The sequence below is a fragment of the Protopterus annectens genome, chromosome 10.part0, assembly GCF_019279795.1.
Source record: "Protopterus annectens isolate FY-2018-M chromosome 10.part0, PAN1.0, whole genome shotgun sequence".
Lineage (NCBI taxonomy): Eukaryota > Metazoa > Chordata > Ceratodontiformes > Protopteridae > Protopterus > Protopterus annectens.
The window spans coordinates 1,603,685,289-1,603,710,876 of record NC_056744.1 but is presented as its reverse complement, the minus strand read 5'-3'; the positions used below and the strand labels follow the sequence as shown (position 1 = coordinate 1,603,710,876).

Genomic DNA, 25,588 nt, shown 5'->3' with positions numbered 1-25,588 from the left:
TACCGGTGAACTGGTGACGAGCTTAACGGAAACGTCGTCGGCAGTTTTGGACCTGTACTGTCTGCCTCTGTATTTATCCCTACATTTTTTCGGAAGATCGGCATTCTGATGGCTTACCGAAGTCATTTTGGAATACGGAGATAGAGAAAGAAAGAATTTAGATACAATAAGGGCCCGATGAATAATTCGGACGTTGAACACAGAACAAAACCAACAGCGAGGTACGTCATGATGTGGGCCTAAACAGTTGACGCAAATCTCGGTGTGGTATTTGCTTTCCACAGGCGAGACATTGTTAACTTTTTCTGACATCGGTTAGAGCAAGAAAAAAGGATCCCCAACAGGGTAATTAGCTTTAGAAGACTTCAGGATAATTCAGTTTCAGAAAATGAAACTCAGGTAGCGGCCGAGCGGCACTCTTGCGAACTGCTTCTGCTTCGGGCTCCTCGGCAAGAAAGACTGATGTAATGGTGTCGGTTGCCTATTTTTATACCCCTGATGACCTGACGTCAGTCCAGAAGTAACAGCAACTGACGCAAAAATACTAAGCCTCCGGTATTCGGGCCGACTGAGGGCTACCCCTGGCAGGATAACCCAAGTGTGATAACTGCAACAGTGAAACACAAAGAACATGTGAATATAGACTGTAGGTTTGCCAACTGAAGTTTCAGAATCTTGAACCTCTTCAGAAACGGCTCCTGAGACAGTATTTGACAATTCCTTAGTCAAATCTCTCTGAAGTTTAATAGTGTGTGTCAAACAGTTCAGTGACCTTTGAGCAAAGGTCGCTGAAGCAAAGACATGCTTGCCTAACCTGTCCATTGCCCACAACTTCCTCTTAAGGGGAGGGACAATGAAGCTCTCAGTCAAGCTCCTCCTTTGTGGCCGCCGCAACAACCCATGGCATCAACTGGAACCCCTTTATCCCAGAACTGCAACAGTGAAACACAAAGAACATGTGAATATAGACTGTAGGTTTGCCAACTGAAGTTTCAGAATCTTGAACCTCTTCAGAAACAGCTCCTGAGACAGTATTTGACAATTCCTTAGTCAAATCTCTCCGAAGATTAATAGTGTGTGTCAAACAGTTCAGTGACCTTGAAGCAAAGGTCGCTGAAGCAAAGACATGCTTGCCTAACCTGTCCATTGCCCACAACTTCCTCTTAAGGGGAGGGACAATGAAGCTCTCAGTCAAGCTCCTCCTTTGTGGCCGCCGCAACAACCCATGGCATCAACTGGAACCCCTTTATCCCAGAACTGTCTGCTCACAGGTGGTGTCATTATCCTGTCTGGTCTCAAGAGTTAAGGTTTCTATGGAGTCAGCTTCCCACGACACCAGCCGAGAGAGGTCATCTGTGGGCGGAGTTACCCAGGACGTGGAGAGGCCAGTACCAAAGGCCTACAGGAGAACATATTTCTTGGATGTAGGGTTGGAGGGTGTCCAGCCACCTCAGTTTAAGAATTTCCAGGATGTCTCCAAATGAGACATTAAGAGGTGACCATGGGGACTCTTCGCCTTCATCAAAATCCAGGTCGTCAGTGATGTATTCCTGTGGGGAGTCTAAGTGCTTCCTCTTACACGTCCTTTTCCTGGGCACCTCCTCAGTGGGATGCTCTGGGGAGATATCGGTAGAGGAAATCAAAATTCCCTGAGAGGGAACCTGGGTCTTTGTTACTGAATGCCACTGTGGAGAAAGGTGATGAGGCTCTTGACACTGACATCATAGTAGAATGTCTAGGATCTGAGTGGGCTAGCTCTGTCAGATCTACCGCGGCAGAGAAAAAGTACAGTTTTGTACCTACCATAAATGTAGATGTCCGAGAGACATGCAACTGCAGTCATAACATGTGGGTTGTCCTGCCTCAGGCAGCCCTCGGTCGGCCGGATTCCAAAGTCTGGGTCCGACGTCGGCTGATGTCGCATTTCTCTCCGACGTCAGAGCGGCTGGAGTATATAAGCATCAGCCGACGCCATTTTCTTCAGTGTTTCTTGCCCCAGATGCCAGGTGCCCTCCAAGGAAGGCTGTAATCAAATTGGAAGACAAAAACAGGATTCCAAACAAATACATGAGCAATAAAACAAATACACCATAACAAATATCCCCAGCTAAGAGAGAGAGGGATAGGAGTGGACCCTGAGCATAGAGGGTATGGAGGAGGGAAAACCGACTGCAGTTGCATGTCTCGGACATCTACATTTATGGTAGGTACAAAACTGTACTATGTCCTTCAAGAATGCAACTGCAGTCATAACATGTGGGTAGAATACCATAGCTTAGCTGGGGGAGGAGGTATGCTCAAGGAAAGAGATGGTGTGGCAATCAAACCCTGCAGGACTGCCGAAGCAAAGCCTGCTCTGGATCTGGAATATAGGGGGAGATTGTAGTGTTTTGAGAATGTATGCACGGAGCTCCATGTAGCAGCTTCTAGAATGTCCTTTGTAGACACCCCTCTTAAAAATGCTTTAGAGGTGGCTGTAGCTCTGGTGGAATGTGGTCTGACATAGGCTGGAACAGTCTTTCCATGAAAGGAATAACAGAATCTGATGCAATGTCCAATCCATTTAGAAATAGTCTGTTTTGAAATTGCTTTTCCTTGGACTGCAGGGTAAGCTACAAAAGCTGTTCAGACTTCCTACTGGCCTTGGTTCTGTCCAGGTAGTATCGAAGTTGTCTATGAATGTCCAAGGTATGTAAAAGCCTTTCCCCCTTATTCTCAGGATTGGGGAAGAAGGCAGGCAGATGAATGGCTTGATTTAGAGAAACCCTAGATACCACCTTTGGCATAAAGGTAGGGTTGGTCCTTAATGAAACCCTGTCTCTGTGGAAAATAATAAAGGGTGGTATTGCCATTAGGGCCTGTAGTTCGAAACCCTTCTTGCTGAGGTAATTGCCAACAGGAAGGCTGTTTTCCATGAGAGAAATTGCAAGTCAACTGAAGCTGCTGGCTCAAAAGGAGGTAGAGTCAGTTTTTCTAAGACAAAATTGAGGTCCCAGGCTGGCACTGGGGCCTTTCTTGGTGGCTTAATGTTCTTGATTCCCCTGAGGAATTGTCTTAGTAAGGGGTGAGAAAAAACAGGAGGATCAGTGTTGTATCTAGCTGAAATAGCAGATGCATGTATTTTTATTGACGAATATGAGAGGCCACTCTGCAACATATCTGCCAAATATTCCAAGATAAGTGGGATGTTCAGTAATGATGCATCATGCCCTTTGCTGGTATTCCAATTGCTGAATCTTTTCCACTTTGCTAAGTAGACCTTTCTGGTGGACGGTCTTCGAGCCTCTGTTAGTATCCGCTGAACTTCCTTGGAGAGAGGTAAGTTGAATTTATTTATGGGATCTCCCAGGCTGTTAGCTGCAGAGTCTGAAGGTTTGGATGCAGTGTTTCGAACTTGTGCTGAGTCAAAAGTAGAGGCCACTGAGGGAGGGCCCACCTCCTGGTGTGACATATGCTCCGTAGTAGTGGGTACCAGTGTTGTCTTGGCCAATCCGGAGCTATTATGATTCCCTTGGGCTTCTCTGCTTTGATCTTTAGTAATACTGAGGTCATCAGTGGCAGAGGTGGGAATGCATAGATTGCTAGGGAGTTCCAGTTGAATGAAAGAGCATCTATTTTCCAAGCCTTTGGATGGTATGTCCTTGTGCAAAATTTTGGTAGTAGATGACTGAGGTGAGAGGCAAATAGGTCCACTTCTGGCTTGCCCCATGTCGAAGTGAGTTGTCTGAAAGCCTTCGGATGCAACCTCCACTCGTGTGGATCTGTGAAATTCCTGCTTAGGCTGTCCGCCAACACATTGCCTTTTCCTGGAACAAACTGTGATTGCAACTGGATGTTTAGACTCAGTGATTTCTCCCAAAGCTGCATTGTCAGTCTGCAAAGGGGATAAGAGTGAGTGCCGCCCTGCTGGTTTATGTACCACATCACAGTGGTGTTGTCTGTCCGTATCATTAAGTGACCTTGCTGGAGTTGGTTTTGAAAAGCCTTGATAGCATGCATTACTGCCAGCATTTCCTTTTGATTTATATGCAGATGTGTTTCCTTTGGAGACCATTGTCCTTGTATACATCTGCCTTCCATGTGCGCCCCCCATCCGAGGTCTGAGGTGTCTGTAGTCATGGTCTGTGTTATCTGTGGTTTTTTGAATGACAAACCTGTGTTTTCCTGGCTCACCGAAGCCCACCATAGGAATTCCTTTTGTAAGCATGGAATGAGTGGTATGATTGTCACCAAGTTGTTGCTGTGCTGAGACCAAACGTTTTTTAGGTACCATTGAAGCTTTCTCATGTGTAGTTTTGCTAATGGAACCAGTAGAATGCAGGATGCCATGTAACCCAGGGCCTGTAGGAATCTCCTTGCAGTCATCTGGGTGAGTTTTGCTAAACCTTTGAAGTATTGAGTTAATTTCTTTTGCTTGTCTTCTGTCAGGTAAGCCATTTGAGAGGCTGTGTCTAGTCTGGTTCCTAAGAAGATTATTTGCTGGGATGGCTGCAGTCTTGACTTTTGGAAGTTGACTGTGTATCCCAGAGCTTGAAGTAATCGAATGACATATTCCAGATTTTTTGTCATCAATTTGTCGTCCGCTTGTATGAGGCAGTCGTCCAGGTACGGGTAAATTTGTATACCCTGGAGCCTGCAATGAGCAATTACTGAAGCCAGGCATTTTGTAAACACTCTGGGCGCAGTAGATAAGCCAAATGGCAATGCTGAGAATTGATAATGCTCTGGCCCTGCAAGAAATCTGAGGTATTTTCTGCAACTGTGTCTGATAGGGACATGCAGGTATGCCTCCTTGAGGTCCAGAGTAATCAGCCACGACTCCTTGCCCAGCATGGGAAGGAGTTGCTGTAGAGTCAGCATTTTGAACTTTGGTACTATGAGAAAGGTGTTTAATGCGGACAAGTCCAGTATTGGTCTCCATTGAGTTTCTTTTCTTGGAACAAGGAACAGTCTTGAGTAAAATCCCTGTTCTTGTTCTTGTTGTGGAACTCTTTCTATTGCTTTCATTTGAGTTAGCAGAGATTTGCTTGATAGCCTCTGCCCTTTGATGTTGTGGTAGATTTGGCATGCCTTGTTTTCTTGGTAAGGTATGAAAATGAAACCTGTACCCTCGGTCTATAATGTCCAAAATCCATTTGTCCTTTGTCAGTCTGTGCCAGTTTTCTGCAAACAGAGATAATTTCCCAAGGTAGCTTCTAGTTGTTCCCTGGTAGGGTAGTAGAGGAAAGTCATTGAGATTGTGGTTGTTGGGCAGGAGAAACCCCTCGTCACCTCTTTGGTTTCCTGGCTGCCATTGGCGTCCCCTGTAAGGGCCTCTGTATTGGCCTCTTCCTCGGCCACGTCTGTTCTTACCCCTTTGAAACTTTTCTGGATTAGGAAAGGACCAGTTTTTGAAGGCCAATTCGTACTGAATCTGGGGGTTGAACCTGGAGGAAATCCTTTACAGTTTGAACTGATTTTGCTTTTTCTTGATGGTCTTTAGCACATCCTTAGCATTTGCACCAAAAAGCTTGTTCTTTTCCAAAGGTGCATCCAGAAGTTTTGCTTTTACATGATCTGGTAGAGGTTGATCTTTTAACCAAGCATGTCTTAGCATCACTGCCCCTGTCATAGCTGCCCTACATGAAGCTTCCAGTGCATCATATCCACACTGCAGGAAGTGATTGCTTACTTGCTGAGTGTTATGTACAGCTTCCTGCAAAGTCTTCCTGTATAAAGGATCAGGAGAAGCTAGTGTTTTTTGTAAATCTTCTAAGAGATAATCCTGATATTGGAACATATGAAAAAGGCAATTTAAAGCTCTCATAGATAAGGTAGTGGAAGTGTAAACCTTTTTACCCCATCTCTCTAATGACCTTGCTTCCCTGTTGGAGGGCAAAGGATTTTTTGAGGTGGAGGCTGAAACTCTTTTAGGCCCCTGTGAAATAGTTTCCAAATCAACAGTATGGGCCCTGAATAAATGGGAATGAGTTTCTGGGACCCTGTAATACCTGTCTGGCTGGTGCAGGAGGGAGAGTATCAGGGGTAGCACTAGAATCAGAATACTAATCATCCAGAACATCAAGTACAGGAGGAATAGCTAAGGGCCTGTGCTGAGGCTTCTTAAGGAAAGTCCTAAGGCGTTTCCTGGAATCAGAATATTCCTGGCCCTGCCACTTGAAATGTTCCCTCATGGTGTGCAGAACTTCCCCAAAGGAAATATCCTCAGGAGGGGAGGCCGAAGGTATGGAATCTTCTGCATCTGAGTCCTCATAGGTCTGGAAGAGCTCTTCCTGGCTATCAGAGTGGACAGAGCCCTCAGAGTCTTCATCTGAAGGAGTAGGGTCAGAGGGTTCAACCCGGGCCTTTATCAGGAGGAGGCTGGGATGCACTCTCTGTATGGGTCTCTGAACCTCTAATCATGGAAATTAAATCAGCAGCCATGGACATAATTTGTGTCTCTGGAGTCGGCTGAGGTAAGGATCTAGAAGTAATATGCTTTGTTTTGCTGGCTGCCTTAGCCCTAGTGTAGGCCTTAATAGACATGGCCATAGGAGGCCTGGCAGCTCCACGTGCAGGAGTGACCTTGTCTACAGCAATGGTCTTGGGCATTTCCTCGGTTTCGGTATCCGGAGGAAAATCTATAACTGGCGGAGTAATGTCTGGAATCGGAATCGGTATCGGTGTCTTGGTTCGGCGGTGGAGAGACCGTCTCAGAGGGAACGGAGCACTCGCTAGGTTTTGGCGTGGAGTCTGTAGTAACGCGGGCGAGGATGTCGGTCCCGGTCTTTTCGCTTTTGGGAGTTTGCGATGTCGGAAGATCAGGCGGCATGGTATAAGCAAATTTATCGCGAAAAAGTCTTCAGCGAACTCCGCCCGGCCTGAGAGTGCGCTTGTTGAAGCGAGCACAGGCTACACAGGCCGAGGCGTCGTGGTCTTGGCCCAGGCAAGGAGGCAGTAAGAGTGGAAATCCTTATGAGGTATTTGTTTACCACAAAAGACAATTGTTAACTTTTCAGTAATTTCTGACATCGGCTGAGGCAAGAAAAGGTCCCCAGCGGGGTACTTAGCTTTTCTGATGACTTGCATCGTAGAATACAGGAGCTGACCGACCGGCACTTGCGAACTGCTTCTGCTTGGGCACAGCGGCAAGAAAAACTGAAGAAAATGGCGTCGGCTGATGCTTATATACTCCAGCCGCTCTGACGTCGGAGAGAAATCGACATCAGCCGACGTCGGACCCAGACTTTGAAATCCGGCCGACCGAGGGCTGCCTGAGGCAGGACAACCCACATGTTATGACTGCAGCTGCATTCTTGAAGGACATCTCTTTTCAGCCCTGAAGCCAGAGCTCAAAAGAGTGGAAGAGGGTGTTCAGATTTGAGAAGACGAAATTCTGAATCATCCCTCTCTGCTCCCATAGCAATGCCCCCAAGGTAGAAGCCGAAGGTGAACTGTCCAATTGCTGCACTACAGATCAGACAGGCATACTTTGGCACAGAGCTCTCTGGATCAGAGTGGACTGGAAGTATCTGAGAAGATTTCAGATCACAGGACATGTAGTCCTCAGCTCAGAGACCGATGGATCCAGATGTCTACGATCCTGGGACTCTGAAGCAACAGAAGGTGTCAGAAGAGGAATTTGCAAGAGAGGTGTTGTGGAAGAACGGACAACCTGACCCAAAAGGGTTGGTACAGAAGGAAAACCAATCTGTCCCCACACCGACAGGATCTTCCTCACCACTCTCTCTACATCATCGTTAAGGCTTCCGGAAGAATGAGTTGAGTGCACAGATGAAGACTTGTCTTTGTAAGAAGGGTGATGGTAGTCTATCAGGAACAGGAACAGGATCCAAGGATGGAGAGTATGTGGTGCATGGAAGTAAATTCATCTCCTTGAATTCTGTCAATGGATGCACTATGGTCAAGTCTTGCAGTTTTACTTGACTTAGCCAGGGTCGGATCCAGTAGTGTTGAGATGGTCTGCTTAGATTTTGTAAAATACGATGAAGCAGTATATGCTCTTGCAAACTCAATTTTTTCAGAGCCAGGGTCGAGACTGGGTCCTTTTGACTTCTCCCGTCTTGAAGAGTCAGAAGATGACTTTGATATAGACTACTCTGATATGGCTTCTCCAATGGTAGAAGGAATGAGGCCTTTCAAAATCAATTTGCTCTTACGCTCCATAAGAAAGCAAGGATTAAAGCCATGGCATACTGAGCAATCCTCTTTTAAATGAAGAGGGCTCAGACAAACGGCGTGTGGGCACCAGAAACTAGCAAATTTATGCCCACATTTAGTATATTTTTTAAATGTCAGCCATAACGAACAATGAAGAATAACTACAACAATGATGTCTGAAGGTATCATATAGAGAAAAAATAAGACTATTTTTTTTTAACTAGCAAGAAGAGAGAGCAAATAATGTTAAGGAAAGGGCTACGACAGAGTCATGAGGGAGGACAGATACCAACGATAATACAGTACCACCAAGTACGAAAGAAAATTAGAAAAAGTAGCAATATAAAAGCAGAGGGATTGAAATTATGAGAATATTAATTAGCAATGCAGAAGAAAAAAGAGAAATACAAAAATGTTTTTCTTATCTAAGTCATACAACTTGAGAGTGATGGTAAAGCACCGTAGCTAGAAGTGGCAAACGACATTGCAGGTATTTGCAGAAGGTGGATTGTGGGTAAGGGAGAAGACGAGAGATTTGCTTACTGCGAGCTTTAGCAATGACCTTGTCGGATCACTCAGTTCAGATCCAAACCCAATAGTTGAGGATAGAAAGAAAATTGACATCATCAGATCATTTCATTCTGACCAGTTGGCAAGCTCATTGTTTTTTCTGATACATGAACATGGAAAGGAACAAAAATGCTAACTCTGCAAGGCTCATACAATAAATCCACATACAAACCTATGATGCAAAACCCGACTTACTTTGGAGCTTGGTAATCAATGTTATACAGGGGATCAAAAGGTTTGAAAGCACTTTGTTTAACCTAATCCAACATTTACCCGTAATGCCCAGTTTATCAAATTCAGGGTCATGGGGAGCTACAACCTATCCCAACAACCAATGGGAAAAAGGTAAAAAAAAAATCCTGAAAGAGACCACAGTCCAAAGTTTGGATGTATACCTACAGGCAGTTAGGGGGTCTGCTAATTCATCTACCAGAATGTTTATGGGATTTGGGAGTAAACTGGAGCATCCAGCAGCAACCAACAAAAGAAAAAGGCACGTACATGCAGTCCAGGCAGAAAAGGGACTTTACTTGGAATATAAACCTGGGCACTAACAGTGTTCAGTCAAAAATGAGAACACACTAAGTTTTGCTTAAGTACTACTGCCAGGAACAAAAACTACATACTTCAGTATAAGTAAGGTGGCAGTTGCTTCACTGTGGAATGCACTATATTAACCACTCCTCACATTCTCCGAAATGTCACTTCAAAGACTCCATGGTATATATGGAATACGTACGCATTTCATGTGGCAAATGGCCCTGCCAACAAACAAACACTTACCTTAGAGTTCAGCATGATTTCTGGGGCTCTGTACCATCGAGTAGCAACATATTCTGTTAAAAAGCCAGTGTGATCATGCTCTGGGTCTGCGATACGTGCCAAGCCAAAGTCACAGATCTGAAAATACAAACAAAATGACTTTACTAGCAGCAGTGCTACATTAGAAAATATTCCACTACAGTGTCACCTCAGGACTTGAGAGAGATGAAAGGTAAACAAGAGTTCAGACAAGTTTCAAGGAGCTTAGGAAAGTCAAAGGGCTCTAAAGCAAGCTTACTCTATCCCTATAAAAAAGGGCTTCAGGTACATAGTGCTAGCTGTGAAATGTCATGTCACCATGCATTACCTCACAAGTACATAAACACATAGCAACTACTTTCAGAAAGGAGGGTTGCAATTTAGGGACATTTCAACCACATCATAGACAGAGGAAGGATAAATGTTGTGGTTCATTCTTAAGATAACAGAATTGTCATAAGCAGATGCCAATCTTCAGGATAGTTCCAGAAAAAAGCCAAATGTCCCTAAGGGGCAAAAACAGCCGGAAGCCTGACAATAACAGGCAGCATAACCCATGACATCTAAACAGAAGTATGTCATGAACAAACAATAGGCTAGGTAGTAACAGCTGCAAAGTCTAACTGAGCTAAAGTGTACCACCAACACCCTACTCAAAAAGGGTGTAATTAATCCTTTGCCAAGAAATTCTGAACAGTAACAGCACACCAATCCCTCTTTTTGGTCATGTACATCAAGTACCATGACAATTATACTATGTTCCTCAGTAGGATCACTGTTGTACTCACTCTTTCATCTATGAAGGTCCCTGACCCCAGACATGGGTGGAAGGCTATAACATACCCTGTACAAATGATAAAGTCTGATTTTCTTCTAGACTAGGCATCACATTTAATTGCTTGTAGTAGTACAAGAAAAAGGTCCAAGTGGCAACCTCATAAATAATCAGGGGAGAAACATTCGTGAAGAAGGCAGCAATTGTACCAACTAACTAGACAAGGGGGCCCTGGAACACATCACTTTTCTTCCCATACTTATCACAGTAGAAGGTGATACAGGCTGACAGCCAAATGGAAAGTTTTTGTCTGGTTACTACTGTGATACCTTGTTACCCTGGCATGAAAAACAAAGAACTGGTCAGTTTTCCCAAAAGTTCTTGATTCAGTTGTTTCTTCTTCTGCTTCATTCTTACTTGTTACCCCAGTGCACCATTCATCAATGTATTTAGTAGCCTCTTTTATTGACCTGGACTACGTCTGTTCTAAGGCTGGAACAGGCAAGGAGCCTAAAGACATCCTGGAGGATTGTGCCGTTAACTGCTTCCATCTGGGGATTGTTCATTTTTATGACTCAGCCCTTAGCAGCCTCTTCCCCTGCCTTACCTGTTACATTAGAGGGCTTACTCCCCTCTAGGGAGTATGCTTTCCTGCAGGGATGGCCTGGATGATCACTCCCCCCTTGGGGGTGAGCACACATCCCTCCCTGCCAGCACTTCAGTCACCCAAGCAACTAGTTGAACCCAGGTCACCTACGCCGTACTTTAGGGCTTTATACGTCTATGCTATGGTGCTGCCCAAAGTTGTTGGTTCTGCTGATGTAATACATTGGTTGTTGGTGTATACTACAATAAGTGAAGTACACTCTCTCATTCTCAGCTTCTGCATACAAGGACTGGTAAATGGATTGACTGAAGAACAGTTTGTTTACTCATTTACTGATTACTGAAAGGACAGACTGACTGTCGAAGGACCCTTTTCAGCCACAACCGAAATCATAAGCCAATGCCAGTAACATTTACAAGTACAAAGATAAGTATTCACATAAAGTTGCATCCCATTCATCCTTAGCCTGTTAATTTGACTGTTGGGAGGAGCTGCTCAATAAATTTGATCCAGTACTGCTCCTAGCCTTAAGCGCTTTCAAACAACTCCAATCATGTCCCTGTCCTCGCTTTAACCTTGGATCAAGTTTGCTGCTTATCCTATAAGGATCTGAAGGGTAATCCAGCTGCATACTGGAGCTGGAAAAATAATGTGTGAATAATGACAAAATGGCTTCAGGTAGATCTACCAGGTCTGTCCAGAAAGGAATGAAAGTTTGGTAGGTGGCTGGTGGGAGGGATGCTGATTTGAATGGTCTAATGATGAAATGATCCACCGATATGGTAAAAACTGTATCCTGTTTTTGTTGTCTGCCCAATTCAATTGATGGGACAGAATACCAAGCTCTCCAAGGTGGATAGAACTATGAGAGAATTCTTTAGGATGCTAGCTCCAAAATAAGCTCTGGATCTAGAGAGTACATCCAATACTTTATGATCGGTAAAGATGTGCAACGTAGACCATGTTGCTGCTGTACAAATTTCATTTATGGAAGAGTTCCTGAAAAAAGGACAGAGGACGATACTGACCTGTTGAAGTAAGCTTTTGAATTGGTAAACGGGCTCTTGTGTCTTAAGGAATATGTAAAGGATATACGATTTGATAACCAACTAGACAGGATTATTTTGGAGCTCTTCCAACGTACTCTGGAAGGAGCAAAAGCTTCAAACAGGTGGAAGTTGTCCTTTTGGTTTTAGGTCTGTGAAGATGGAGACTATGTGCAGACATCCACGGTATGTAAAAGGTATTCTCTTTTGTTAGTACGATTCAAGGAGAACACCTGAAGATTAATATGTTGATTAAGATTACTTACTCTCTGATGTTGCTTTAGGAATAAAGGAGGGGGTTATAGTTTTTCATGATCCTCTACCTTCACAGACTATCAGGTACAGGGAGAATGGAAGAAAGGGCTTGTAATTCTAAGAAACGTTATGCCACCAAAAATAAGGTCTTGCATAACAGAAATTTTAGTCTGCAGAAGAAGCTGGTTCAAATGGGCTTTGCTCAATTTGTGGGATGCCAGCGTGGATGATTGAAACTGGAAATGGCCGCCAATGATGGAATAGCAAGAGAAAATCTTAAATTAACAAGACAGGAAGTGGGCAAAGGATGAAGCAGGGGCAGAAAAGGATCCATTCTTTGGTTAATGGACCACATGAAGAAAAGCTTCAATTTGCTTTTTAAACTTGTGGATTCTTTCTCAAATGCTGATAATATTCAAACCACACTATGGAATAGGAGAGAATACTTGGTCCTTACCTGAACTACAGAAAAGTACAGTTGTGTACACTTACCATAAATGTAAATGTTCAAGTGTATTCACTGTTGCAGTCATGACATTTGGGTTATCTGCTTGCAGGTAGCCCTCAGCTGGCCTGATTATCGAAGTCTTGGGTCCTGCATTGGTTGGTGTCTCTTCTTCCATGACGTCAGGTAGTCAGGGGGTATAAAGCATGCAGCCGATGCCATTACATCAGTTTTTCTTGCCCCAGATGTCAGATGCCCCCATAATGGGAAGCAATTATATACAAAGTTACACCTCTAACAAAAAGCAAATACACCAGAAAGCTTAAATACAGTAAACAAGAAGAGGGGTACAGCCAACAGAAGTTAGGGGGCTGGAGGGAGGGTAACCAGGACTGCAACAGTGAATACACTTGAACATCTACATTTATGGTAAGTGTACACAACTGGAATATGCTCTTCGTGTTTCACTGTTGCAGTCATTACATTTGGGTAGATTCCCAGAGCTAAGGAAGTGAGGAGGCAATTAGAGAGCATTAGGACCAGCTATTAGGCCCTGCAAGACTGCAGTGGCAAAACCAGCTCTGGATTTAGAAAAATTTGGCAAGTGGTAATGCTTGGTGAAGGTATGTACAGAACTCCAGGTAGCAGCTTCTAGGATGTTCCTGGTAGGAACACCTCTGAGAAAGGCAGTTGAAGTAGATGCAGCCCTGGTGGAATGTGATCTTATCCCCTGAGGGGTAGGTTTTCCATGGTGCTTACAGCAGAAATTAATGCAATGGCCTATCCATTTAGAAATGGTTTACTTTGAGAAATGGCCTTCCCCTCTGCCCCTGCAGCAAAGGCAACTATAGCAGCTGTTCAGTTTTCCTGAGAGGCTTAGTCCTGTCCAAATAAAATCTAAGTTGGCTGTGCACGTCCAAAGAATGCAGAATTCGTTCTTTGTTTTGTGGACTAGAAAAGAAGGTTGGCAAATGATTGAGGGCCACACTGGATATAGGGTTGCCACATTTTCAAATACCCAAAGTGGGACATTTTTGGTACAAACATCAGATTTTGCAAGCCACAACATACCCACGGCCAGTACAAAGGACAGAACTTCACTTTTTGCCTAAATAAAAAGCTTATTCTTGTAGCATTTTAGTTGCTTATTCTGTTTCTTACAACATTTAGGTGTTTTAGATACAGAATAACTTTTATGCAACTATTACATAAAATATAGGAAATAATTATGTCCTAAAATCTCAGGACATTTCCCATTTTTACAATTTTTCAGCAGGACACAGCCCAAAGAGGGACTTGTCCCTCGCAAAGTGGGACAGGTGGTAACCCTAACTGGATACCACCTTGGGCATAAAGGAAGGATTGGTCCGGAGGGACACTGTCCCCGCATGGAAGGTGATGAAGGGCTCCATTGCCATGAGGGCCTGTAATTCAGACACTCTTCTCGCTGAAGTGATGGCTTGAAGGAAGGTGGTTTTCCAAGAAAGGAATTTCAACTCCGCAGTTGCAGCTAGCTCAAAAGGAGGTAGAGTCAGCTTTTCCAATACAAAATTAAGGTCCCAGGCTGGAGTAGGGGCTCACCTGGGTGGTCTTAAATTTCTGGCCCCTCTGAGGAATTGTTTCAGCAGGGGGTGAGAAGACGGGAAGCTCAGGATTATAACGTGCTGAAATGGCTGAGGCATGAATTTTAATAGAAGAGAAGGAAAGGCCCTTGTGAAGCATCTCTGTTAAGTACTGAAGAATATGCGGTAAGCTGGGCACAGATGTGCCCATCCCCCGAGTTTGGTTCCAGGAACAGTATCTTTTCCACTTTTAAGCACAGAATTTTCTAGTACTAGGCTTCCTTGCCCTCCAGAATAACATCCAGCACTTGCTTACGGAGGGATAATATTAGAGACCTCAGGTAATTAGCCAGGCTGCAAGGTTCAGGGTTTGAAGCAGGGGCTGTAGAATCTGTCCCTGCTGGGACAGCAGGGAAGGGGTCTGAGGCAGATGCCATGGTTCCAGCAGTGGCATACTGCGCAAGAAGGGGTACCAGTGTTGGCGTGGCTAGTCTGCTGCAATGAGTATTGTCCTTGGTTTGTCCTGTTTGATTTTTAGTAGAACTTTCGTGAGGAGAGGCAGAGGGGGGAAAGGCATAAGCTGAGAGGCCTTCCCAGGTGAAGGACAGAGTATCCACTTTCCAAGCTTGTCTGTGGGGGAGTCCTAGTGCAGAATTTGTCCAATTGGTAGTTCTGAGGGGAGACAAACGACCATCTCTGGGCTCTCCCATTTGTTTCTCAACATGTTGAATATCTTTGGTTCCAGTTTCCACTCGTGTGGGTCCATGAGATTTCTGCTTAGGTCTGCCAGTGAATTTAGCCTGCCTGGCAGGAATTGAGCCTGTAGGTGCGCTTGGTAGCTCAAGGATGTGTTCCACAGAGCCATGGCTAGTCTGCAGAGAGGGTATGAGCGGGTTCCCCCCTGCCTGTTTATGCACCACATAACAATGGTGTTTGTCTGTCTTTCCCAATAATTGTCCTGGAAGAATGTGGTCCTTGAAGGCTGTCAGAGAATTCTGTACAGCTAACATTTCTTTTTGATTGATATGCAGGTGCATTTGACTCGGGTTCCATTTGCCCTGAATGCACTGCCCTGCAAAGTGTACCCGAATGCATAGTCTGATGAGTCTGTTGTTAGGGTTTGGGCGGCAGAGGGTAGAGTGAATAGCAGTCCCTTGTTGTGGTAACAGGCCTCTGCCCACCAAAGGAACTCTGTCTTTATACAACGAATGATAGGAATCATTGATTCCAGGTCCTGAGTATGTTGACACCATAGGCTTTTTAGATACCACTGTAGTTTTCTCATATGCAGTCTTGCATATGGAATTAGTAAGATGCAAGAGGCCATGAACCCCAGGGCTTGCAGTACTTTCCTTGCAGAAACCTGGGTCTTTGTGGCCAGTAGTTTGAAACAGGCTGTCAAATAAACTTGTTTCTCTGGCATGAGGTAGGCCATCTGGGAAGTTGTGTTCAAGCTTGCTCCCAAGAATACAATTTGTTGGCAGGGTACTAGGTGACATTTCTTTTTGCATATGGTGTACCCCAGTGAGGTTAGCAGTTTCTTTACAAATGCCAGATGATTTAATAGTATGTCCTGGCTTTCTGTCTGAATTAGACAATCGTCCAGGTATGGGTATATTTGAATATTTCTTTGCCTACAGAATGCAATGACTGGAGCTAGGCACTTTGTGAATACCCTGGGTGCAGTAGATAAGCCAAAGGGCAGTGCAGAGAACCGATAGTGCTTGTAGCCTGCTCTGAAGCGTAGGTATGTTCTGTAAAATTCCCTTATTGGGATGTGCAGGTAGGCTACCTTTAAGTCCAATTTTGCCAACCAGGCATTTTTGCCTAACATGGGAAGCAGCTGAAGAGTTAGCATTTTGAATTTTGGGATTACCAAAAAGGTGTTTAGGATAGACACGTCCAGGATAGGACGTCAGGAGTTGTCTTTTCTGGGTACCAGGAAAAGGTGTGTAAAAACCTTGTCCCCATTCTTCTGCTGGTACAGATTGAATAGTCCTGATACTTAGAAGAGAGAGATCCTGCTGTTGAGCCTCTGCCCACTGATTTGGGGGTAGGTCTGGCCAACCGTTTGGGGTTGGTAAGGTGTGGAAGGGGAATCTGTATCCTTGGGAAACTAGATTTAAAACCTATTTGTCTTGGGTAATGAGTTTGCCCTGCATGCAAGAAACTGGGATCCTTCCCCCTAAAGGAGCAGTCAGTTGAGCAGGGCATGGAAGGTTTAAGGTTAAGTCATTGTGACAGTTTACCATAGGTGGGTGTCTTACTACTTCCAGCTTTGGAAGTTGGAGGCCCCCACTGCTTAGGCCTGTGAGTACCTTGAGATTGTAGCCTATGCGGTCTGCTGTTCCTGGGTTTGGACTAAGAAGGCCTGGAAGAGACAGGAAAGGACCAATTCTTAGAAGGCCAATGTCTGCTAAATTGGGGAGGCTGTACCTGCAGGAAATCTTTAACAGTTTGCATAGATTTAGCTTTTTCCTCCATCTTTTTAAGTATTACTTCTACTGTGGTGCAAACTGGCAGTCTTGGTTTAAGGGAGCATCCAAGCATGCCTTCTAAGAACAGACCCAGTGACAGCAGCCCTGTAAGATGCCTCTAAGGAGTCAAAACCACATTGCAAAGTATGTTTACCAACTTGTTCAGCAGAATGCATTAAATCATGTAATTATTTTCAACACAGTCAGGAATCAACATCATTTTCTGTTTAAGTAATACAATGATATGCTGCTGATACTTTAACATATGAAACTGGCAATTTAAGGCCCTAATGGCCAAATTAGCAGAAGTGTATACCCTTCTTACCCCACCTGTCCAGGGCCCTGGAATCTCCATCAGAGGGGGTAGGGTTTTTGGCAGTAGCAGCCTTAATGCCTCTGGGTCCCTGTGAAATGGTCTCTGGGTCCGCAGTAGGATTTTTAAAGAGGAACTTGTGAGAGTCAGGTACTCTGTAATACCAGTCAGGTTTCCTGGGAGCTAGAAGTAAAGTGTTTGGGGCCAGGCTAGATTCCATGAAGGCATCATCTACAATGTCCAGTACAGGAGTAGGGTTGGCAGGGTGGCCTAATGGTTAAGGTGTTTGCCTTACAAACACAAGGTGCATGGTTTGAGTCTCACAAGGGATAATTGGCTAGGCTTAAAATGGCTTGCAAGACCAGTTAGCTTAGTACTAATCTATGAACCTAAGAAGGAGGGATAGCTAAAGGACTTTGTTGAGGTAGGAGTAAGAATTCCCCAAGTCTCTTTTTGGAGTGGGAGTAATCCTGGCTTTCCCAGCAGAAATGCTTCCTAAGAGAGTGTGCAAAGTTTCACCAAAAGAGAAATCTTCTGGAGGGGAAGCAGAGGGTATGAAGTCCTCTGCATCAGAATATTCATAGGTAGATAAGGGCAAATCCTGGTCATCAGAAGAAACAGAAATTTCAGAATCCTGATCGGAAGAATCGGAAAGAAAATCAGTTCTAGGTCTCAGAGGGAGAAGGCTGGCTTCCCCAACTAGAGTAATAAGGTCTTCAGCCATTCTCATAATTTGTACTTTAGGCATATGGGCCTGACCATACGGTTTGGACATCGGTTTTCTAGGCGTGGATCGAGTTTTAGACCTTGAAGAAGATGGCGTTGGTTTGATATGCAAGTCAATAGGTCTGAATACACCCTCAGAAGCCGGTGCCTGCACAGCGGCTCTGGATCCATCCAAAGTAGAGACATCCGTAGGTTCTATAATCGAAGCATCATCTCTCAGCATACCGGACTCCGAATGGGTCTCAGTAGAAGCCTGTGAATCTGAAATAGCGGGTATCAGGGGCTGCGAAAGCTCCTCACTGAGTACTGGCAAACTGGCGACTAGCTTAACAGAAGCGTCGTCGGCAGCTTTAGACCTATGTGGCCTGTCTTTATCTTTACATTTTTTCGGAATGTCAGTAGTCTGATGGCTTACTGAAGCCATTTCTGGATAATTAAACAGAGTACCAAAATAGTTTGATGCAAAAATGAACGGATGACGAATAGTGTGAGGATTGAATAAGGCACAAAGCAGACAGCGAGGGATGTCGTGGTCTGGGCCGAAGCAAGGAATGCAGTACGAATGAAAATCTTGAGGTATTTGCTTTCCACAAGTAATGCAATTGTTAACTTTTATTGACATCTGTTTAGAGCAACAAAAAGGATCCCCAACGGGGTAGTTAGCTTTTTTGAAGAATTTGGTTCTGAAACTCAAATGAAAATTTCAGGAGTCAGCCGTCTGGCACTTGCGAACTGCTTCTGCTTCGGGCACCACACAGTAAGAAAGACTGATGTAATGGCATCAGCTGCATGCTTTATAACCCCCCCCCCCCGATTACCTGACGTCATGGAAAAAGAGACCGCAACCGACGCAGGACCCAAGTCTTTGATAATCAGGCCGGCTGAGGGCTACCTGCAAGCAGATAACCTAAATGTAATGACGGCAACAGTGAAATACAAAGAACATACATGCAGTTAGTTTGAGGGACTGTAGGTTCAGGTCAGGCAGACAGGATGGGTGGAATAGAGGATTCAGTTAGGGATCACAAGGCCATGGCTGCTTTAGTAAATGAGGTCTGAGCAGGGGGGATGAGTTTTCTCTGGGACATAATGGGGCAATGGGGATTACTGCAGGATTCCATTTCATAGGATCATTAAGAAGTTACCAGGCTTATGACACTAGGGCCCATTACAAACCTAGTGAAGCTCTACCCTTATTTCCACGATCAGCACCTATTGTCTCTGTCCAAGAGGGACACAGGTGAAACCCCCAGGGTGAATTTAAGGTTACCCATCCAATCACTGAGACTGCATTTGAAGAGGGTCAATGAGGTGCTCTATTTGACATGAAGTGGGAGTCTGTTACAAAAATGTGGTAACCTCTGGGAGACAAATCTGTCCCTCCAGCAGGGTCTATTAACGCCACCTTAAGGTTAAGTCTTTATTGTGAGTACCCTATGTACTATTTGACTTACAGAGATGCAACATTTCCAATAAAGCAGGGTCAGAAATTGCGTTGTATGCAAGGCAGAGATCATCTCTGAGTAATCTGTATGAAACAGTATAAAGTGACAGTGATTTCAGATTACCCACATAGGACAAATGCTGAAGACCTTTAATTTTCCTTGTCAGAAACCTTTGTGGTTTCTTCAATTGCTGCAGGTGCTTGGAAATGTACATACCAAAAGGGGGTGTTGTATTCGATTATTGGTCTGATGACGGAAGAGTTCAGGGAAGTTGTAACTTCTTTTTTTCTGGAGGCAATGCCCTTACCCAGGAGATCAGCAACATAGAATGCTCTTCTTAGCACTGTGGAGACATGATCATCAAAGGTAAGGCTGCTGTCAACCTGTGTGTCCAGGTCTCTCACCACTGAGTGCATGTTGCTATTGATGTGGTAATTAGCTAGATCACCCTTACTGAAAGGGATGATAAACTATGCAGAAAAAAAAAAAAAAAAAAGTATTACAGCCATAACTTTTGGCACCAATCATTTGTGTAAGACCCTCTTGTAGGATGTCAACATCATTCGAAGATTCTATGAACGCCCCCAGTTTGCAGTCATCAGCAAACTTTGTCAGCCAAAGACCTTTAATTTTTGCTTGTAGTTTGGCGAAATACAATCCAGACAGTAGAGGTCCCAGGACTGATCCCTGTGTAACACTACTGGTTACAGGCCTGCTGTTGGAGATGGATTCCCTATTTTGACTATATGGGTTCTATCAGTGAGCCAGTTAGTGACCCATCTAACAATATAAGGGTTGATACCTAGCTAGGCAAGTTTGTCAATGATGCCCTAGTGGGGGATAATGTCAAACACCTTAGCAAAGTCTCCCTCGTATAGGGTCTTGGTGACTGTCTCGAAGAAGTCCACCTGGTTTAACAAGCATGACCTACCTCTGACAAATCCAAACTGAGTAGGGTCAAGTGATTACCTATAACTTCACTGAAAAGGTCCCTTATGATTCACTCCACAGCCTCTGAGATAAAGCTAGTCAGGCTAATATGTCTATAGTTCCCTGGGTCAGTGGAAGCAACATCTTTGTGTAAGGGAATAACTGTAGCTGTTTTCCATTCATCTGGGATGAAGTCTGTGCTTAGATTATGAGTGAAGACAGTACCAAACAGTGTTGCTAATTCTTGATGGAGCCCATGTAGGATGCAGCCTGGGATGTTATCAGTTCCCATAGATGCTGTGTTTTTGGCCTTAGAAGGGGCATTTACAGCCTGCTCTTTAAAGATGCGAGGTAGGGGACAGGATGTACAAATGTCACAGGATGTGTGGCAGGGAAAGGGGAGTGAAGTTTTCACAGAACCTGTCGGCCAAAGCTATGTCCACAGGCTCTGTATATGTGGTATTATTAACTACCAGTTCGGCACAAATCTGGGCCTTTCTTTTTAGGTTACAAATGCAACTAAAGAATGCCTTATGGTTGTCTTTAGTTGAGAAAGTTAATTTGGAGTCATAGCATGGTTTGGAGGACTTCACAGGAATTCTTATTCACTTGTTTAAGCTGAAGAGGGAATGTTTCCAGTTTAGGGCTCGCTCCTTCTTACTCTCCGATAGCAATGTTAATAGCAACTGCCCACCAGGCAGGTTTGCTCTTCTTTGAGAAGCTTGTTTTTGTCCCGAGTACAGCCGAATCAATGCAGTTATACAGGTATTTGTATAAAGTACTGGTGTAGAACTCGGCATAGTTTCCAGTTCCATCTGAGGGGGGAGGTGCAGTGAAGCTATTTACACCATCTCGTAAGAGGTTATACTCTGCTTTGAAGAAGTTTTTTAGTTTATTTGCTGGGGGGAGGGGGGTTCAGGTTTGATAGTTACTTCAAACTAGACTGATTTGTAGTCAGATCTCACCATGGAAGACTTCACAGTGGAGGTGCTACCGTGGTCCCCCATATTGGTAAGCACCAGAGCCAGGATGCTAGCACACCTTGTAGAGGGGGGTCAACCAGCTGGTCCAATGGCAATGAAGTTAAAGCAGAGGAACCTTTGGGCAACTTAGTTTAAGCACGAGTAATTTACCCAGTCAACAGATGGGTAGTTAAAGTCACCCAAAGCCATGATGTCTGGATGTATCTTGATAGTCTCAAGTAGATGCAAATAAACAGAGTGGCTGTCCTGATTTACAGAGGGGGGTCCTGTAGCTGGCAATGGCTTGAATAGGTGTCCTACCAACAGTTAATTGCATCTGAAGTATCTCCAAGGAATCATAATGTTTAACCAATCTGGAGATGTAATCTTTAATTTTCATGCTTTCAGTTTGTGGTCTAAACAACTGGGAGGAGGTGTAACCCAGTAGGTCTGGGATGCTCTCCACAGCCTTAAACCAGGTCTCTGTAACTGCCCAAATGTGCATCTCTTCGAAGGTGAGGACTGCTTCCATTAAGTGCAGTTTCGTGTTAAGACTCCTAGCATTCAGCAGCATAATCGTAGGACTGTTTTTAGGAGAACTTTTTATGTAGGGAATTTTGTCCTTGAGACAATGCCTAAAAAGGCACTATGGGGGTGGCAAGAGCCTTAGTCAGTAGCGGAAATCGCAGGGGTGACAGATGAAGACCATCTCTGGCAAAGCATAGAGGTCTGTTGAACATGTCATCCCAGGCTGACAGAATTCTAAGTCAATTATTGAAGTCAATCATTTTCTGTTTGTACTGAGACATCATCCTAGGTGAAGGTAAAATGCTGCTTAAGGCAAGGGACATACCTGCCTGAGACACAATCTGAGACCTCAGTCATGTCTCTCTTCATATAGTCCAGAGAAGTCTCAAGTCGTTCGCACAAACACGGACTACGACGGAATCATGAGGTTCTGTAAAAATCTGGTGACCAGAGGAAAGAGGAAAGGCGCAAAGAAGACTGGGGCTACTGACAGACCAGAACACCTCTTAGTGACCATCCCTTGGGAGAGATCATAGCAAAGTAGCTGGTGCATTTTGTCGGATGAGAATGCAAGGGAATCATAACAGGGCTGGCCCCAGCAGCTGAATATGAGTAATGCAACTGCAGACTTGAGAGACTACTCAATGAGACATTAGTACATACCTGCCGAGCCTGTCAACTTGACAGTGCAACATTCACTAGTATTTGCCGCTATCACAAAATGGTGCAAAGCCATCTTCCACTGCCATAATCTTATAGCGTCTTGACAAAGGGGATAGGATCTGGATTTTGCTTGCTTCTTTTGCCATACTGCCCAAATGTACAGAGATCAACCCTGGACAGAGACATTCATGAAGTACCCACAACACCAGAAGGACCACCCTCGTCTCCAAGATGCTGACAAAGCTAGACCTCCATATCCATCCTTGCCCTTTGGACGATTCTCTCCTTGAAAGTCCCTCCCTAACACAGAGAGAAGGTGTCAGTGGTAACTGTCACTGTTGGATGAGGATGGATAATGATGAGGATTATGATAGTGGAGACTGATGGTAAGAACAGTCACCGTATTAGATGCTGTCTGTCCACCCACGTCACCTGAACAGGAGCAATGAGGAGATATGAAGTTGGGAACTTTGTGCACTCAACACCCATTGAAGAACGCTTATATAAATGAGCATGAGGGGACCATTAGAACTGCTAAAGCCATGAAACTGAGAACATCAGAACTGGAGGTAAGCGATGATACGGTATGCAGTAGATTGTCAGAGAGCCTCAACATACAGTTTGCTCTGTCCAGATGGCAACCTATGAACACTACATACAGAGTGGGCTGCAGACGAGATTTCTCGTAATTTGACTGAAATTTCTGGAGAGATGGGCAGAACTGCAGCAAGTAATAGTAATCTCTGGCTTTATTGAGGGACTCCAATGCAGCAGCTAGAAATCAGTCATCTATATATGAGAACACTTGGATTTCTTTCAGCTGCTGACAGCCTGCAACTACTGCTATGTACTGGTGAATACCTGGGGGGACGTGGTGAGGTTGAAGGTAGGGTTCTAAACTGAAAATGACTGGCTCCAAGCAGGAAAGGCAGGAACCACCTTGATGCACTGACAATTCTGACGTGGAGGCAAGGGTATCTTGGAGGTCTACTATGAAATATACCCAGTCAAAGGCAAAATTAACTGTTAAGTAATCATTCTGAATGGGGTCTTTCTGACATAAGGATCAAAGCCACTGAGATATAGGATTAGTCTGAAGTAATTTTTTTTTTTTTTGGAACCAAAAAAACTAGAACAGATTTCTGACCTTCTCTGGCCTGGTCTGGTTTGGTGGAACCTACTGGAGAGCTCTTTTTTCCAAGAATGTGCCTATCTCTTTTCTTGCAGTTTTGTGCTAATGGGTGAAATGTCTAGAAGTGGTACAGAGTCCTGCATTGGTGGTTAAGAGACTATGGTAGAGCTTCTAGATAAGACTTCCTTCAATTAAATGAATGATGACCACTCAGGCAGCTGAATGAAAAGATTACTGGCCCTTGACTGAATTCAGAGGGAGAGCAGTCAGGCTACCCTTCAGAGACATTGAGACTGTTTGCCTGAGAAGTGACCTCCTGAATTTCCGGTTCTGCGGACCTCCTCTGCAGAGGCATGCATTAAACAGGCCACCTTTTCCATGGCCAGCCTTAACAGAAGAAGAGTCAAAGGATTGCTGTTGCCATTTTTTAAACTATAGGCATTTGAACCCCTTCTGATTTCTGTAATAAGACTTTTTTTGAAGAGTATCAAATCAGACATCTATGTGAGATGCCTTTCATTCCTGCTCACTCTTCTGTAATTTCTCTTTCACATTAGAGATCCATCAAGATGGGCACTGGTGAAAAATGACGTGAAGTTACTCACAAACAAAAAGGCAGAGGCAGACATGACACCTCAAAGTATTACCAACCCAACAGCCACTGCTCCTTTTACTCCATTGTCTGTAATGTGCATCAGTCTTATGAAGAAAGTAGAAATATTCAGCACTACTGACACAAATTTTGACCTGTCTTATGAACCCAGGAGTGACAGCTTTCTCAAAGACCAAAGCCTGTTCTGCTAAATCTCTTTGAAAGCAGTTCACATGGGTGATGTAGCTCGCCACCCTTATGGCAAAGATGCATGAGGCAAATGCATACTTTCCCATTCTGTTCAATGCACAAGATTTTGTTTGGCACATGGATAGGTCTGACAGCTCTCTTCTGGTGGCTGCCACTGGAGTCCAGCAGAAGCCCCTCTCTCCAAATGCTGCATATCCTTATCAGGCTTCCCAGTGATAGCTTCTGTGGAATCAAGTTCCTGCCATGCCTTACTGGCGACGATAGTCAAGCACGAGGTATCACAAAGGAGTTAGAGGATGCAGTATGGAAATCCTCAAAAAGCACTTATTATGACAGGACAGGTTACCGAGACAAGATCCCCTATACAACATCATTTAAACATTCTTTCAAAACTGGTGAATTCTGAAAGGGTATAGGAGGACCCCTCTTAATCACTTAAGTCAGAGTCCAAGGTTAAGGACTCTGTGGGGGAGTTGATATAACTCCTTTTGCACATCTTTTTTGGGAGGGGATATATGGCGGGGACTCCTCCAACTCTCCAGATGACTCCGTCTGAACTAAGGGAGGCCATGTGAGGGCCTCCATCCTACTCTGCCTCTGAAAAGAATAATGAGATGACAGTCGGACTGCTGCATGTCAAGGGCTAGAGCCAATGCCAACAGAGTTCAGTAGTCTCCCTCAAGCAGAAGGCGCTCATCCTCTCAAAAGGTGATAAAATCCATCTGCATCAAGAACCCTCCAAATTGCTGCAGAGTCAGTCCCTACCAAAATGGAAGTAAATGGTACAGACATTGAGACTGCTGACACCTAAGTCATAGAAGGATCAGAGATTGGCGTTCCCAAATCAAAACACCAAAACCTCATTATAGCATCTAATGAGTTTGCGCTAAAGGCTCCACGGCAAGTGATCAGCTCGAAGACTCAAGACATCAACACTCTCTGCATTAAATGGGTCAGGTGCCACAGCAGTCGTTAACAAGGTGACAAAACAGACCGGTACTAAGCCAGCAGGCTCTAGATGAGTTACTGTCTCTGAAATCACCAGTGCAGAAATAGGGACTAGGGGAAAGAATTAGTACAGGCAGAATGATATCGACCAAATCAGCCCTGGAGAATAAAGGGGATAGGATGACAACCATCTCAACATCAGCCTTCAGAGAAACAAGTCCTCATCAATCCATAACAGTCCAAATCTGAAGCACCCCGGAAGGACATGATTGACCTAAAGGAGAATGCAGAAGGGAACATGAAGTCATGCAATGAGAAAGACGTTTCTCCGAAGAGTGTCTACTGAGCACCTTTCTGGAGACATCAGTGCTGCATGACTACCTGCACTGATAGAGCAGTGCTCTGTGGTGAAGTGGTGTACACAGATGTGCACTGTTTGTT

At 44.5% G+C, this 25,588-nt stretch overlaps 1 protein-coding gene across 1 annotated transcript in view; it reads right to left on the bottom strand.

The window, feature by feature from the left end:
* MAPK3 (mitogen-activated protein kinase 3) overlaps positions 1 to 25,588 on the bottom strand; it is an 846,228-nt gene that overhangs the window by 471,604 nt on the left and 349,036 nt on the right. Inside the window, exon 4 of the mRNA XM_044086276.1 lies at positions 9,514 to 9,630. Coding sequence (XP_043942211.1) covers positions 9,514 to 9,630 — 117 coding nt within the window. The remainder of the gene's footprint in view (positions 1 to 9,513; positions 9,631 to 25,588) is intronic.